The sequence below is a fragment of the Phaseolus vulgaris genome, chromosome 1 (genome assembly GCF_000499845.2).
Source record: "Phaseolus vulgaris cultivar G19833 chromosome 1, P. vulgaris v2.0, whole genome shotgun sequence".
In the NCBI taxonomy this organism is placed as follows: Eukaryota; Viridiplantae; Streptophyta; class Magnoliopsida; order Fabales; family Fabaceae; genus Phaseolus; species Phaseolus vulgaris.
Window position 1 is genome coordinate 8,815,958 of NC_023759.2, and position 18,043 is coordinate 8,834,000.

An 18,043-nucleotide genomic window follows, 5' to 3' on the forward strand; every position below is an offset into this window, starting at 1 on the left:
TTCCTTTCCATGGCTTCAACCACATAAGTCTTTCTTATTCCATCTCCATTTCCATTTCTGAATCATGTTTTAGTAATTCCAATCAATAGTTTTGTGTTCTTTGTCTTGTTCTTTCATTTCAATCGGTTAATCTTGTTCATCTTGTGTTTCCTTTCAATTCTGCATTTTAATTCTCCATTTCAATCGGTTCATTTGTTGTATAATGTGTTTTCTATTCATTTTAATGACTTGTTCTTATCTTCTTTAAGTTTCCGCATCCTAATCTTGTTCTATTGTTGATAGTTTGTGTTTTTGACTATTCATTTGTGGTATAAGGAAATGAAACTCATGTTCATGAGTTTGGTTCATCATTTGGAAGACAGTGAACTCCATTGATGTTTCCTTAAGCCTCCTTAATGTATTGCACCTTGTCTTTTTCCAATTCAACTGACATCAATGAGCTTGCTCACTGTTGCGTGATTCATGATCAGGGTCGTGTTCGACCACAACATAAACCTTCTCAGAAGACAACCCTGATGAATAGGAATAAAGGAAGGTCGCGGTTTCTAAACAACATAAAGAGTATCGGAAGAAAGATTCGCAGTCGAAGCTCGTGGAGGGCCCTATTGGTAATTTGACTACCAATGCTCCTGGCGAGGCTAATGCAGGGTCACTCTTGGGTCACCTTTCTTATGATAAAACAAATGGAGGGGAGGATGATTTTTCATATATGCCTCCTCTCGAGGATGTCTTGGATCATGATAGGTCCTCACCCAGGCAGGGGTTGTTCACTCCAACTTCTGATACAATTAGGGTTTTAGAACCTGGGATGGTAAGGAATTCACCGGTTGTTATGCAAGTCAAGGGCTCAGAGTCACAACTCGTAGTAGATTCAGTTACGACTCCTATTGATGGTCATCATGTGGAGATCTCTGTTACTATGGTTGTACCATCTTCAACGCGTCATACCTTTCCTCAGAAGCCTAAATCACTTGGGGATGCTAAAGCACCAGTTACGACTTCTATTGATGGTCATCATGTGGAAGTATCTACTATTATGGTTGTACCATCTCCGTCATGTCATACCTCTCCTTGGAAGGCTAAATCACTTGGGGATGCTAAAACACTACTCTCATATAATGATACGTTGGTCTTGCAAAATCACTTTTCCTCTCTTATGGTTTGGAAACTACAAATGCGGGAGATGATCCTTTTATTGGTACACCAATTATTCTGACTGCCATTATTGAATTTAATTTTGAACATATAACTGTTGAAAATCAGGTAGTCTCCAAATTTTGGGCAGATCCTAATGAGATGGAGGAGCATGCCAGCGATACTGGGGAGGAAATTGTTTGCACTAAAAGAAAACCAGAGAGATCACCTAAGGGGACTGGTAAATCCAAAAAAAAAAACTGCTAAGGCAGTTCTCTCTAAAACGTCGCAATGAAGGTCTCTTCATTTCTCTGGAATGTTATAGGACTGAGAAACCACAAAACTGTGGAGATGTTGATTAGTTTACTTAAACTACATAAACCCCTTCTTGTTTTTCTTGTTGAACCTATGATGCCATACATTGATGCTTTCGATGTCCTTTTCAAATCTGTTAATATGCATTTGGTGAATACGTCTCCTATTGTTAATAAAGTTTCTAAGCTTTGGTGTTTGTTGATTCCAAATCTTGTCCAAAATTTCTTGGTCAATGATCAATTTATTTCTGTAACTTTCCTTTTGTATGATAAATGTTTTAGCTTTGCAGGTGTTTATGGTGCCAACACATACTTAGTTAGATGGTTTTTGTGGAGGGATTTTAGTTTCTTCACAGGGCCTTGGTGTATTTTGGGAGATTTTAATGTTGTGCTCTCGACGAATGACTGCAAAGAGGGGTGGCTCCTAACGAGGTTTATCGCAACTAATTCCTTGATTGGATTAATACTAATGATATTTCTTGTAGATCTTTTACTAGACCTTGTTATACTTGGTGTAATGGAAGGAGAGGGTTGCATAGAAGTTATAGAAGACTGGATAGGGCTTTATGTAATGGAGTGTGTCTGGATGAATGTGATTCTTGTACTTATCAGGTTCTTATTAAAAATTGTTTTGACCATTCCCATGTTCTTGCTAGTCTTGCTAGTCTTACTAGTAATTGTTTAATGAAGGTTAGCAATTTTCGTTTCTTTTCTATGTAACTTCAGGAAACTTCATTATGAAGCTTATTCATGATTCTTGGGCTAATAAGGTTGTTGGTTGTCCTATGTTTATTTTGCAACATAAGTTTAAAAGGTTGAAAATTGAGCTCTGAAACTGGAATACAAATTCTTTTGGTAATGTTCAAAATGCAGTTCTTCTTAAGCAGGGCCTCCTCCTTGGTATTCAACAAACCTTAGAGACTGTTAGTTTGTCTGATATTGATGGGTTTCTCTGTCAAGAAAAGATTGCTAAGAGGAACTTGATCATGTTCTTCACTGTCAATATTTATTTTGGAAAGAAAGGGCCAAGATGCTTTGGTTTAAAGATGGAGATAGAAATACTAGTTTTTTACATGTTGTGGTCAGGAGGAGAAATAATTCTAGTGGGATTCATCGTCTACGGATTGATAATGAAGTTATTGAGGATTCTAAACTCATTGAGGATCATATTTTGGACTTTTATACAAATCTTTATGCTGAGTCTATTTCTAATGTTCAAGATACAAGAAATATGAAAGATTTTATTATTACTTATATTCTTGAACTAGTTTCCTCCGATGAGAATATGATATTGATTAAATGTCCTGAATTTTTAGAAATCAAGAATGTTGTTTTTAATTTTTATGATAATAGTGCTCCTGGTCCTGATAGTTTTGGTGGTATTTTCTATCATTCTTGCTGGAAAATTATTGGGACAGATGTTCGCAATGTTGTTCAACAATTTTTTAAATAAAACTGGGTTCTCCCTATAATAATTTGTTTGTTTTTTATTTTTGCAATCAGTTGCAGGAACCACATAGAAAAGATAAAAAAAGGATTTGTGATTTTTCATTAGTCAAAGTCTGCGTTATGGAAAAATGAAATCCCTTAATTAGGCCAGTGTCATAATTTATCGATAACTATTATCGTACATTTAATTCTATTAATGTCAAGGTAGGTGCATATTAAGTGCCAAGAATTGACTCCCCAAAGCAATAATGTAGTGAGAGTCACAATCGTATACAAGACCACCTTATCAAATTCTTCGAAATTCACAGGTATAGTGTCTGAAATTCCTTCTATTCACATTGTCCTATATCTTCCACGCCTAATACTGCAGAAAAGTCAAGCCAATGACTAATGAATAGTCCATGTGACAATAACAAAAGTTTCTTCCAAGAAATAACTGGAGTTTGTTCCAAGAAACACATAAAGATTAATAAGTACTCTCTCTTTACTTTCAATCTTTTTTTTTAAAAAAAAACTAAGGAGCTTAAGTATAAGCAAATTTCAACATCCTAAACTACAGTTATCTTTAAAAGTAAGTACATTTTTTTAATATAAATTCTAAAATTAATAGTTAAAATTTTGATGACTAATTTAAAGACTAATTTATAAATTTATTAACAACAAAAATTACTTTAAATATTAATAATTTTTTAATTTATAAAATAGTATCTAATTTAATTAATGATTAATTATTTTTTATTTTTGAAAATAATTTTTATTTAATAATTTTTTTATGTAGTAATTGAATTCGATATATGAAGAAGTTATATAGTAGTTAAAACTACAAGTTTGAAAAAAATCATAAAATAAAATAAAAAGAAAAATCTAAGTCAATGAACGTGATATTCTAACTAAATTGACATATCAACCCTCACAAATATTTTACACCACGTTAAATCAATAAAAAGAAGAAAAAAAAACATTTATAAGGGTACTAGGCAAAAATCATGAAACAAATTACAAAAAATAATATTTCAAAAAGTCATATATTCTTAGAAAAACACCAAAACAAGAGTAAATAATTTCACCAAAAATCAGATTTGGTTTAGGCAGAGTAGCTAAAATATCAACATATTTATTTCCTTTTCGTGTAAATATAAGAATTTTTAAAATCCAAAAATTGACTTATAGACTTGCATGTATTCCACCTACTTCTAATTTTCCAAGGAACCTCAAAGTTAGAATAAAAAGCTTGAACCAGAGTATGTGAGTGTCATTTCAACAATAATGAATTACATTATGATTTCATGGAAAATTTCATTAGCGATCATAATAATGTTAAACTTAGCAAGGAACATTATTAAAAATAGAAAAAGCATCAATAAACTCACCAATTTCACCAATTGAATCTCTAAAAGATGTAGAAAGACCTGAACCCCGTAAGTAACAAACTAGTTCTAGAAAGAATTTCAATTTTATTATTTTTATTTTATTTTATATAACTAGCTTCCTTCCTTTCCTCATAAATTTGCATTTTTATTTTGTAATTAGATTTGTTTCAAAAATTTGTAATTATATTTGTTCCAAAGTGTATTAATGATGGACGAGAGCCCAAGCTCACCACACAATGAAAGCCAAGCCTCCAAGACTAGACGGTCTAGCCTATGATGGGGAGCGTCTAGACTCAAAAAGGAGCGTCTAGCCCATGATGAGGAGCGGCTACATAAGGAGCGTCTAGGCCATGATGAGGATTCCTTCTAGACCGTCTAGCTTCACATACACATGGGTCAAAGCTACGGTTTTGGGAAGAGAAGACCTTTGTAATTGTTACATAAAGGCCTATTGGGGGTGCTTAGTAATTAGAGTAGTGTAGAAAGCATATTTGTGTGAACATTCTAGAAAGACCATGGAGGGGGTGAGCATAAAAACTAGACACACCCCTCCCCATGTGCTCATTTGTGCACCCATGTGCCATGTGCACCCATGTGCTTCACATTTACATTTCATTTGGCTAGCATTAGGGTTGCATTATGGTCCTCCTTAGCCTATAAAAGGATGAGCCTACACCTTGTATTTGGCAAGTTTATTGTGAGTAAAGTTATGCTGCCATTTTGTGCCAAGCTTTGCTTCTCCCTAGAATCCTAGGCTCTAAACTTCAATTCCTTCATCTTTTCCCTTGGGCTGGCCGAACCACCCAATACCCACACTTAACATGCACCTACAAGATCAACACCACTCTTAGGAGGATCTTGCTCACCTCATCCATTGCTTTCGCCCCTTTGCTCTACTTTGATTCAAGAAGAACTTCATGAAAATGCCATCATTTGGTATCATGAGCTTTGGTTCTTCAAGATGAGTAGCTCCTTGTCTTTTCAATTTTAGTTTTTCTTTATTTCATATTGTCATTTACTTTCCTTACTTGTCTTGCTGTTTTTTACATTTTAATTTGTTCTTGGTGTGCTTTGTGGAAGATCCAACCGAAGCACTCTTGTTCAATTGATCTTGAACAATTTCTTGTGCAATTTGTGATAGGATTCCATACACCTTTGTGTTGCTATTTTCTTTTAGGTTTTTGAGTCTTTATTGCTTTCCTTATTTGGTTCATATTATGCTTTGAGTCTTTAATTTTCTGAATCTATACATGTTTTGTCAAGTCATGTTCATCCATATTGTCAACAATTCATAGTAGTCCTTTTATTTGGCTTAATTGTTTCTTGATTTTGGGTCTCTTTATTTGCTTGAACCTGCTGTTCTTTGCTCCTTTGGTGCCTTTTTAATTTTTAGTTTGAGTTCATATTGTGTTTAGATCATACACAATTCTTTTTCACAAATTTCCATTGTGTCTAAACTTTGGTATCTTGCTGTTTTTGTTTCCAGTTTTCAGATTCCCCTGTTTTCACCTTCTCTGTTTTGGTTGTTTTAACCAAGAAAAATATTTCCACCCATAGGAAAATTTTGATTCTCTGGAAAATGCAAGTTTAAAGTGTTATAGAAAGGACAAAAAAAGAATTAGGTCAAAAGAAGCAACAGAAAAAAAATGATAAATCTTTTAAAATCAGAGTGCAAATCTGAAGCGCTCCAGCTGGCCTAACCGAACACCAAATTTGCAAAATTTATTAAAAAAAAATGGTGCATCCGTTTTGAGTGAATCCAAAGCCAGATTTTAGATAAGATCCTGAGTATCTTGCATAACAAATTTCAGAGCCAAATTCTAAAAATACAGCTCAGAATAAATCGGGGAACAAACACGTTTTCTGGCCCACAACATTTTCCAGTGGTGCTGTTTTTTTTTTATTTGGTCATCTAATCTAGTGCTTTTCTTTAGGAATTCTTTTGTGTGCCAACCTTTAATTGAGTACCTTTATTTGTTTTCTTTACTTACTTGACTCTCTTTCTAGTTGTCACAATCTAAATCCTTTTGGTGGTACTGTTTTATTCAATTAAATTTGTTTATTGCTTTTGTTCTTTGACCTCTAAATTGGGTGCTGGAATTTAATCCTTCTTTGGTGCTTATGTGAATGGGAACTTGATTTGGTTAAGGTTTAGCCCTTTGCTAGGTGCTGGAAATTGGAGGATTAAAGACCATCATTCTAAGGAGAAGACAAGGCCAAAGCCGAAACAAGCATTCTTGGAAAACTCTACAAACACTTGGAAGATCAACAAGCAAAGACAACAAGGAAGTGCACTAACCAAAAAGAGGATCAACAAAGGGAGTTCTCTTATTTTCTTTGCAACTTGGTTTATTGTTAATTACCTTTTTAATTACGTTTTAGACGGTGAGTGTGTCTTCAAGGGCTCCAAGTGTCCAAGAAGCCTCACCTAGGGCCGAATAGTATAGCATTCTTGATTAGTAATTGTTAATTGTTTGTAATTGCCTTTTCTTTTGCTTAGTTAGTGACGCTTTGCATGGTTATTTTGTTAAGTTTGTGTTAAACCGACTAGCTTTGTTGATTAGTAGCTTGCATTGTTTTCTTTCATTGAAAATTTGATTTCTCAACTTAATTGTGTTCTAAGTGGTTTACTAAGAGAAAGTTTTGTGTGAAGACATTGAGGGATAGTTTTTGGCTAAGGCAAAGGCTTGGTATTTAAGTAGTCCTTTGTGACTCACCTCCCTTACCTGGAAAACTACCTTCTTTGACTTTCCTAAGTTTTCTCAAGGTAAAATACTTGTATACACAAAGCTTTAGCCATGCCTTCTTCTTCTCATTCTACAAAGTCTATTGGAAGTGAATTAAAATCTTTAAAAACTCTTTTGAAAGAAGTTTCACAAACTGTGCAATCAATTGCTTATAGACAATTGGAGAGTGAGACTAAACTTAATGTTTTGACTAAAGCAAAGAATGAGAAGTCTCAATTTTCAAAAAAATTACATTCTCATGCATCTAGCTCTAAACATCATGATTATCTTGGGGAAGAAAGTCTTCGGAAAAATGAATATCATCAACAATTCCCTAGGAGAGCTAGGAAAGAGAGACAAGAAAACCTAACCAAGCATATCTCTCACACTCCAGCTAGAGAAATTCCATGTTTAGAATACCTTGGCAATGATCAATTAGCATCTCAATGTTTCAATGAAAGATCTATGATCTTAAGGGACAAAGATGAGAATAGTAGCCAAGAAAAAGAAGCTAGTGAGAGTGAAGAAAATGTAAAAATAGAAAAGCAAGAGAAAAACCTTGGGAAACAAAAGGCGTGGGAGAAAAGTGTTCCTTCCCACACGGTCATTCAACAAGAAGGAAAAGTTGAAAATACATTTGAAAATATACCTCTTGTTGAACAACCTAGCCTTACCTTTTGTAAAGGAACACTTGCAAGCCTAGAAAAAAAAAGAAGAATCCTTAAAAAAGGTTTGCATAGATAAAAATATAGTAGATTATTTTACATACATGCCAAGATATCACCAAGTGAAGGTCAAGTCATCTATAGGCATCTACAAAGACAATTTTTTATGTGAAGTAGTGCCTAAAGAAACTTGTCATGTCTTATGAGACAACCTTTGCAAAGAATTGAAATTTCCATGAACAAAAGTTGTATCAACGAGACTACCTTCACACATAAAAGAGAAATTCTTCATGAAGGAGAACTCATGGGTCAAATTAGAGTTGATAAAACTCTAGAGCTTTTAAGAGGAAAACTTTTGTCACCCATGAGAAAAGAAGTTCAAAGACATTACTTTAGGTATAACTCTTGTTTTCAAACTACACCTAAGGCAACGTCCCAAGAACTCTATACTCCTTCACCTTTTGTAAAAGATCCATGGGAAGACACACATTTCAAATTAGAGCTTCCTAGGACGACAAAAGGTCTTGATTCTTTCTTCATGGAAGTGGATAAACTCTTCTTAAGAAAAGTGACAAGCCTCCATGATTTATTTTCAAAAATAAGGGATAGAGCTCCAAAATTTGAAAACATAGCTCTCCCTTCTATGCTTCACGAAATCATGAGGGACACCCACAATTCTTGGGATAAGAATCCTTTTCCTTTTATGCATGCATACAATGGAGTAGTCCACAAGATTACTCATATCTCTCCATTTGAAGTTGTATGTGAACATAGTCCTCTTGCCTTTTTAAAGTTGTCACCATTTCCTAAAGGGATTATGCCTAAGGAAAAAGTAACTACTTTTGGAAATTTTAGAAAACATAAGAGGATTAGAAGGCACCTACAACCATCAAAAGGGAAGCATTGTGAGAAGTTGACCAAAACAAGAGAAAAACAAAGATGGCAACTTCACACAATTAATTGTTCTCCAAATACTCACTCTAACTCCTTTGCTTTGTTTCAAGATTCTCATAGGTTGATATTTGATCCGGGGGACACACCTTGACGAAGCAAGAGGCTGCTATCCGAGATCAAGTTAGCAAATCTGAGGATAGATCTTTTCCCGAAGGAGGAGATGATGGACACCATCCAGCCACAACAAGCCCCCTCAAAAGCAAAAGCTTTGGATTTGAGGACAAATCCTTTTCAAGAGGGAGGGGATGATGGAGGAGGGCCCAAGCTCACCACACGATGAAAGCCAAGCCTCCAAGACTAGACGGTCTAGCCTATGATGGGGAGCGTCTAGACTCAAAAAGGAGCGTCTAGCCCATGAAGAGGAGCGTCTAGGCCATGATGAGGAGCGGCTACATAAGGAGCGTCTAGGCCATGATGAGGATTCCTTCTAGACCGTCTAGCTTCACATACACATGGGTCAAAGCTACGTTTTTGGGAAGAGAAGACCTTTGTAATTGTTACATAAAGGCCCATTAGGGGTGCTTAGTAATTAGAGTAGTGTAGAAAGCATATTTGTGTGAACATTCTAGAAAGACCATGGAGGGGGTGAGCATAAAAACTAGACACACCCCTCCCCATGTGCTCATTTGTGCACCCATGTGCCATGTGCACCCATGTGCTTCACATTTACATTTCATTTGGCTAGCATTAGGGTTGCATTATGGTCCTCCTTAGCCTATAAAAGGAGGAGCCTACACCTTGTATTTGGCAAGTTTATTGTGAGTAAAGTTATGCTGCCATTTTGTGCCAAGCTTTGCTTCTCCCTAGAATCCTAGGCTCTAAACTTCAATTCCTTCATCTTTTCCCTTGGGCTGGCCGAACCACCCAATACCCACACTTAACATGCACCTACAAGATCAACACCACTCTTAGGAGGATCTTGCTCACCTCATCCATTGCTTCCGCCCCTTTGCTCTACTTTGATTCAAGAAGAACTTCATGAAAATGCTATCAATTAAGCTACAATTTCTTAAACCTTTAACAACATGGAAATGATACTTAAATCTCATAAGGAGCAGTATTGGTTACATTTTAAGGTAACTTGTTGATTTTGTTAACTTAAACCATATTTTATGTTAAATTTATAATGTTCTCTTGTTTGGCCACTAAGGGATCTCTCGAGAAATGTCAAAATCAAATATCTTTTAAATAGTTTGTCAAAACTACTTTATACTACTTCATTTGAAATATCTAGACTACACCCACTTCTTAATCAACATGTTCCACTAATGTAAATTATCACTACAAAAATACAAGGTACTTATTATTTAAACCTAGTCATTTTTTGTTAAACTACAAATATAGTTTGGACACAACCACTTCTAGTTAAAAAAACACAAGTATTTTTTAAACACAATTACTTCTAGCTAAGTATGAATAGTGTTTGGACCCAACCACTTCTGACTAAAACACTTCGATAAAAAAAAGTTTGTAATTTAAACGATCGCAGATATTCGCAAATCAAAAGAGAATAGCGTCTTAGGACGAATACAAGATTGAGTACTCTTTTCTAGATTGTTATAAACATAAATAATGTTCGTCCACTACAAGAAAACAAGTTATTAGCTTCCAAATACTTGCGTGGGCCAACAACGGACGCTAATATCGTCGGACAAAATGGCGCAAAACCCACACAAAATAGCATGACACAAAATGGATGCACTTATGGATTTAATTTTTATTTTTTTTAAAAAATCCAGTTTGCAGTTGCGGCCCACGCATATGCGTCGGCTTGCGTGTCGGCTTGCGTCGGCCACGGCCCACTCATGTTTATATTTTAAGATTTTAAAATTATTTATTTAAATTTATTTAATGTATAACATTATAAGAAATATTTTAATATTTAATTCTTTATTGTATTTATTTTAAAATTATTTCTTTAATATTATAATAAATTATTTAATTTATCAATTTTTAATATAAATTAGTTAAATTAAATTATTAAATTAATTAAGTGTTTGATTTAAAATTAATTGAGTAAAAGAAAAGATGTATTTAAATTATTTAAATGTTATATAAAATATTTTATTATTTTAAAGATTATTTATTTTAAATTTATTTTATTTCTATATTGTCATATATAAATTAAACAATATAGATTATTATTTGTTATATATTTTAAAATAAATTTTGTTGTATAAATGAAATGAATTATTTTTGTTGTATAAATTGAATTTAATTGTTTTGTATTAATTAAAGAATTTTTTTTATAAATTATATACAGTTTTTTATACATTAAATTTATTTATTTGTTGTATAAATTTAAAATAAAATGAATTGAATTTTTGAAAGTTTTAATATAATTTTTATTAAATTATATTTAATGTACATATTTAAGAAAATTTTCAGGTGCCCCACATTAAAAATATTAATAATAAGTATAATAAAAATCATTATATCACAAAAAAACTTGTCGGTGTAGTAGTTAAAACTTCTTTGTCATTGAGAGGACTTGAGTTTGAGTCTTGCCCACTACAGTACATAAGTGTCCGTTTTTGGCCGCGTAATGCATAGAACCTGAGACAAATTACTAACTTCACAAGACTGTCATTCAATTTTTTCAAAAAAATTGTTTGTATGGAGTAGCTTTAAGCATATTCTTTAAGAGATTTGATTTTAACACTTTAAAAAAAAATCCTCTTTCCAGAAATAAATAAACAAACATTCTTTGCACACAAATTATAGTCATTTATAAGTTTTTGATGTGTACTATGAATGCTTACACTTTGTATCAACTTTATTTGTCTAAATAAGAAATTATCATAGGGAAGTGTACAACCAAAGCCATTGTGTCTTGGTTTAAATGAAGCATGCATAGTTGTATATATTCAATAAGACAAACTAGATAACCAAAAAATGCGCGTATGTAAAAAATTAATACTAATAAACTACAAATAAAAAATACATTTAAAGGATATGAACTTTGATGTATCAAATATTATTCTAATCATTATACTATTTTTATTTTTATTATTTATTGAGTTACTTTTTCATTTGTTATGTAGTTCAAATTAAAGAAAAAATATTCAACATGAAATAACTCATATTTTATTACATAATTAATTGAACATAGTTAATATTTTATTACCCATAATAAAAATTGTAAAAGAAATAGATATAACCCTAGTTGAAATTGAGAAATAAAAAAAATAAAAATTAAATCTAATTAATCAACTAGCTTAAATAAAATGACTTGTCTAAGTAAAATAAAAAACATATCTAATTTTTAAAAATAAATACAAATGATAAATTTTGTAATAAAAAATTAATGACTTTTTAAAGGTTTAAAATTATAATTATATAAAATATAATTTTAAATTAAATATATAAATGTTTTATATAATAAAACTTGTTTATTTATTTATTTTATAATTGACAATTTGCTGGATTTACTACAAGCAGTCATGAATCAGTACCAGTTGATTCTAGTAAAAAAACTTATTCGATAGTTGTTGCAAAAAAAGAATTATATCTCAAATTTGGATATTTTTGTACTGGTTTACTTACTGTTCTTGTGTATGTGAAATTTGCCTTTAAATATAAGCTTGGATTCAGTTGGCAGTAGAAGTTTAAACAGAAAAGAATTTGGGCGTGAGCATGTGGAGAGAGAGAGGTTTGATAGTCTTGCTGTTTCTGCTCTTCCAAATTCATGGAGAAGATGCTTGCCCCCCCTCTTCCTGTGGGAAAATCAGCAACATATCTTATCCATTCCGATTGAAAGGAGATCCACAAGGATGCGGTCTCACCATGTATGAGCTATCTTGTGAAAACAATATAACGCGCTGGTCTCTTTGTACTTGGGAACATTTCATGTGCAGGCCATCAACTACAATAATTTTACAATCCGAGTGGTGGATCCTGGACTTCAACAATCAAACTGCTCTTCTCTTCCTCGCTATTTCTTCTCTCCATCCAATTTCACTCATTCTTATCTAACAATGATTCCGTATCCCCTATATATTCACCCCAAACATGGTTCTTCTGTGTGGAATTATCCCGAGCGGCTTGTTGACGAGCATATAGTGTTTTGGAATTGTAGCCATCCAGTGACTGGGAACCCTAAGTATGTGGATACCCGTGGATGCCTGAACTGGAAGTGGAAAGGCTACATATACGCTGTGGCTGGTGACCTAATTGCAGAGGACATTGAAGTTGGTTGTGAAGTGAAGCTGGTTTCTCCCACATCTTGGAGGGGTTTGGACACAAATACATATTCCTATGACATGATGCACACAGCGCTACTCTATGGATTTGAGCTTTCATGGATTCCTCTCGCCTGTGAGGATCGTTGTTCAGATATTGACTGCTATTTCAGTTCTTCCAGCCACACGCTTCAATGCTACAACGAAAGTAGGGCAGTGAAGGCTTTCTTTAATGTTTTTTTTTTTCAAGAAAAACTAAACCTACTTGTTCTGTTAAATTTGTGTTTCTTTGACAAAAATGTTTATTTCACACTCAAAAAGAAAACCACATAATTACATTTGAAAACCAATTTATAATAATATAATAATATTTTTTTATTACTTTTTATATTTACTGGCTAAACACTCTATGGATACGATTTTGTTATTATATTCTCTTATAAAATTTTTATAAATACATATATATTATTTTTTATTTTATGCGAGCTTTTTCTTTTATGAAAATAAAATAATAAAATATATAATTTATTATATTGAATTTATATTATAATAAAAAAATTATAAAGAATAAAATATTTTAAGTATTTATAATTTAATTACATGTAAAATGCAAATAGTTATTTTTTCACAATTAGTTTTTTTCCACTGTATTTTTTATTTTTGTAAATTTGTATTGTAATTTAAAAATATTATTAAAGATAAAATAGAAAAAAATTGTATATACAAAATCATAAATTCTTATTAAATAATTTTATAAATTATAGATAAATGTATCTAGATATTTTAAAAAATCAAACCAAACTAAATCATTTTATAAAAATAGTTTGGTTTCAATCCATCTATTTCCATAAAAAATTTCAAAACCCTCTAAAACCGTTTAATTATTAAATAATTTCTATAATTATCTATTATAATAATAAAAATAGTAATGATATAATCTTTAATGATTAATAAATGATTATTTTGTACATTTTTATATATTTTATTATAAATCTTACCTTAATGTTTGGGAAACTATTCTTTATTATTAATTATTATAATAACTAAATTTTTAAATGTGTAAGTTTTTATTATATTATAAGAAATGTACATACCCTAGCAAATTTAACTAGATAGTCTTCCTTGTTGCGTTGTGCTCCTCTGGTATTGATACTCTGTTTCTTCTTTGGGTGAACAGAGAGGAGGGGACATTCATCCAACCTCAACCTGTATATTTTTAGTAAGAATTCTATCTCTTTGGATTGCCTATGTTTGAAGTAGTGTGTACTACCAAAAGCTAATTTCGATTCTACGTACTTATTATAATTTTTTTTCATTTTTTCATGTTCAAATATAGTTTTAATCTCTTAATTTAAATTTGAATTTTTTATGTTGGTTTTCTAAATTAAAATTATTTTCTCCTCCATTTTGAAAATGAATTTTTTAATCTCTCTATGTACACCGTTAAATACTGATGTGATTAATGTTATGTTTTCTAACTACTTATAAAATATGAATTTTAATAAAAAATTAAAATCGTATTATAGTTAAAAAAAAAAATTATTTGTGAAGGGTTTTAACAGTAGTAATTGAGAAGAATTAAACAAAAGATAAAAATATATGAAAAGAAAGAGTAATAATGTTTCTAATATTGGTCACATTATGAAGTCTAAAGATTCAAGTCAGAAAGAGACAAAAATATATAAATATGAAAATAACATCAAGACTAAATTATTCTTAATAATATATATATATATATATATATATATATTATTTAGCATTTTTTAAAATTTATGATGCATTGGTACGAAACATTAAAAGTTTATCAGTAAAATAAGAAAACGTTTAACAAAGTGTGGTTTTGTAAATAAATCAACAATAGGCATAAACGAACAGATGAAAGGCAACATAATAGTTTCATGTTAAAGTTGATAACGAGTAAAATGAGAATTAATTTCAATATATTTTATGCACTGAATAAAGGTTAAATTACAAAGAATTTTGAATAAAATAATATATATTGTTACAATATATGAGTTGATGTAGAAAAAGAAACATATATGTCAAAGAGAAGCCAAGGCAATCAAATTACATCACTGGTGGGTGACTAAAGCCAAGACACGATAGTAGATGAACGAGAAAAAGTATCTTATTTATTGTTTTTCGAAAACAATAAGAGAATCTCCTAGAAATACAAAAACTTCTAGAAATTCTAACTAAATTTTTAATTACGTAAGTGTTTATATAGTAAGAAATGTACATACCGTATCAAATTTTTGTAATAGATTTTGGTATATACAATTTTATCTATGTTATAATAACGTTTTGATAACTATTTTTTTTATTCTGGTTAAGGTTATGGTAAGTGTTTTGGATAGTTATAGTAACTGATCTTTAGCAATATTTAAATGATTTATTAAATTCCTTTTAACATGTCAATAATGCTATATATTTATTGATATAGTCATGGTCATTTCACTCGTTTGGATTCAAAATTTCAAACTTTATAACAATAATCTTTTCCCAATCCATAATTTTTGTATCAACGAGTGTCTTTCTAATTAATTGTGTATTTTATCTTGAAAGAAATTGATATTTTTCTTCAATTAATCACTGACTAAAGGGGACTTTTATTTATCTCCATTGACTTCTTTAATAAATATCAATATTTATTCAATTAACTCCATATATAAATTAGATATTGACTGATTATGAGTGAAACCATCTTTTATCTATTAAAACATAATTGGACTGCTAAAAACTATATTTTGACATTTTGTAAAACTAAGTTTCAAAAGTGTACACTTATTGTCATAAATTTCCATTCCATATTATCGATAAAGTATCACTCTATTAATTAAATATTTTTTAAAACAAAAATTAATTATCAGTTCTTTTTTATATTTTACCTGCATTATGCATTAACTCATGTAAAATATTTTCTGGTTTCAAAAAGAAATAAAATCATTTAGACAGATTATGAAGATAACATTTGTGAAATTATGCAAATAACCTCTGATATTGGTGCTTTATTCCTTTTCTGATGAATAGGGAGACCTCCGAGGTGGCTGATGAAATTTTTGGGTAAGAATTCTACCTCTTTGGATTGCCTATGTTTGAATTGGTAACCAAAAACTAATTTTGATTCTACATAACTGTCATGTTACCTAATGTACATTTTTTCATGTTTAAATATAGTTTTAATATCTTAATTTAAATTTGATTTTTTTTTATGTTGGTCAGTGTACTGTCAAATACTTAATTGATGTGAGTCATATTGTGTTTTCTAACTATTTATAAAATATGAATTTTAATGCTTTCTAATAAAAAAATTTAACTGCTATTATAGTTAAAAAATATTACTTGTGAAAGATTTTAAGAATGATAATTGACAATAAAACAAAAAATAAGACATATGAAAGAAAGAGTAGTAGAGTTTCTAATATGAATTCATAAATATATAATTATGAAAATAGCATAAAAATTAAATTATTCTTAACTAATATATGTATTATATATATATATAGATGAAAACATGAAAGAACTCAAACCCAAGCCCCAAATCAATATTGCCAGGACTCGAACCCAAGTCCTTCCAGGAAGGAGAAGAGTTAACCACTAGACCAGACAAGTTCTTTGATCATTTTTACTATACTTATTATTATAAATATTATTAATATTATTATCAATTTTTTTTATTTTTCAAAAATAATTTCTCTTAATAACATTAAAATGAGAAGTTAAAGAGTATACAGTTAAAGAGTAGTGTGTATCCGCATCAATTTCTCTTAATAACATTAAAATGAGAAGTTAAAGAGTATACAGTTAAAGAGTAGGTTAATAAAATAGTGGAGAGCGGTAATTAAAAGTTACATACGGTAAAGAGAATGAATGAATTTTCAAAATTTAAAATTCAAAATTGCTATTTGAATTCAAAACCGTCTCTCAAGATAGAAAATAATTAAATAGAATTTGAGTTTCACATTTTTTTATAATTTTTAATATTTTATTAATTATGGGTAAAAATATATGTATTTGGTAATAGTTAAAATTTATTTAAAACTACAAACTCAACCGAAAAAATAATTAAATAGAATTTGAGTTTCATATTTTTTTTAATAACTTTTTAATATTTTATCAATTGTAGGAATTAAACCAATATTTTTCATTAGGTCTATAAACAACCAATAATATATGACAATTATTACAATACATATGACACCATTAAACAAACAATAAACAAAAAATTCATCCTCAATTGTTTGAAAAATATTATATACAAAAGAAGAAAATGCAATGAAATTTGCTTCTCTTTTCTTCACCTTAGACCCTTGGACCTGTATAGAGACTCATTTAAATTGTTCCCATCTTTCGCACCCAAATCTAATGTTCCTTCGTGTTAGAATCTTACGATTGGGAGAGTGAGCGCGACAACGAAACTCAGTTTTTCCTTTTTGCTTCTCTGATTCCTCTATTTTGCTATGAATATTAACTCTCTACAATTAACAAATAAAAAACAAACAAAATATTAGTATAACATGTAAAACATAGATTTAAGAACACAATGACATACCTTCTCTGCATAATGCTCTATGTTGAGCAAACATATTTTGAAGGTGGTCTCTAAAATCATAACTTTATGAAAAGTTAAGATAATTTCAAAAATCAAAACCTAAAAGAAGAAAATATAGAGGAAGAGCAAAGATAAAAAAAATGGTGATGATAGAAAACTTAAAAATCAAATTAGAAGTAACTTTTCCGTAAAATATGAGGAAATGAGAATATAGTTTAGTTAATGATCTGTATGATTTCATTTAAATCCATAAAATTGTTACCAAAAAGGGTCTTATTGCCTCCTCTTGTTGAGTCCTTCTTATCCCGCTAGTCACATGTTTCAATCATAATTTCAGAAGACAAATTAGTGTTTTACAAATTGAAATGAATATAAAGAGAATTACCTATTGTTGTGATGAAGTGCGCAACTTTCTTTTCGTTCCTCTAGTCACAAACTTCAATTACAATTTCATGAAACAAATGTCAAATTAGGGTTCCACAAAGATTAATCAAAGAAATGAAGTATGATTTTACATCAAAGTGAAAAGGAAAGAGAAAAGAAAGTGAGAAGTATGGTAAAAAAAGAATGTGTTATGTGTAGTGGAGAGAGAAAGTGGGAAGTAGGTACCACTCTCTGCTCGTGCACAAAATATTACAAATATCTTTAATTTTTTATTTAATAGAGAAGAAGATCTTTAAAACAGAAAAGTAACTAAT

At 30.6% G+C, this 18,043-nt stretch overlaps 1 protein-coding gene across 1 annotated transcript; it reads left to right on the top strand.

Annotated features, from left to right (window-relative positions):
* Positions 1 to 12,215: 12,215 nt before the first annotated feature.
* LOC137813492 (uncharacterized) lies at positions 12,216 to 16,000 on the top strand. The gene is made up of 3 exons (XM_068615783.1): positions 12,216 to 13,001; positions 13,971 to 14,012; positions 15,824 to 16,000. Exons 1-3 carry the CDS (start codon positions 12,590 to 12,592, stop codon positions 15,898 to 15,900), a joined length of 531 nt encoding a protein of 176 aa, XP_068471884.1. The 5' UTR covers positions 12,216 to 12,589; the 3' UTR covers positions 15,901 to 16,000.
* Positions 16,001 to 18,043: the final 2,043 nt, after the last annotated feature.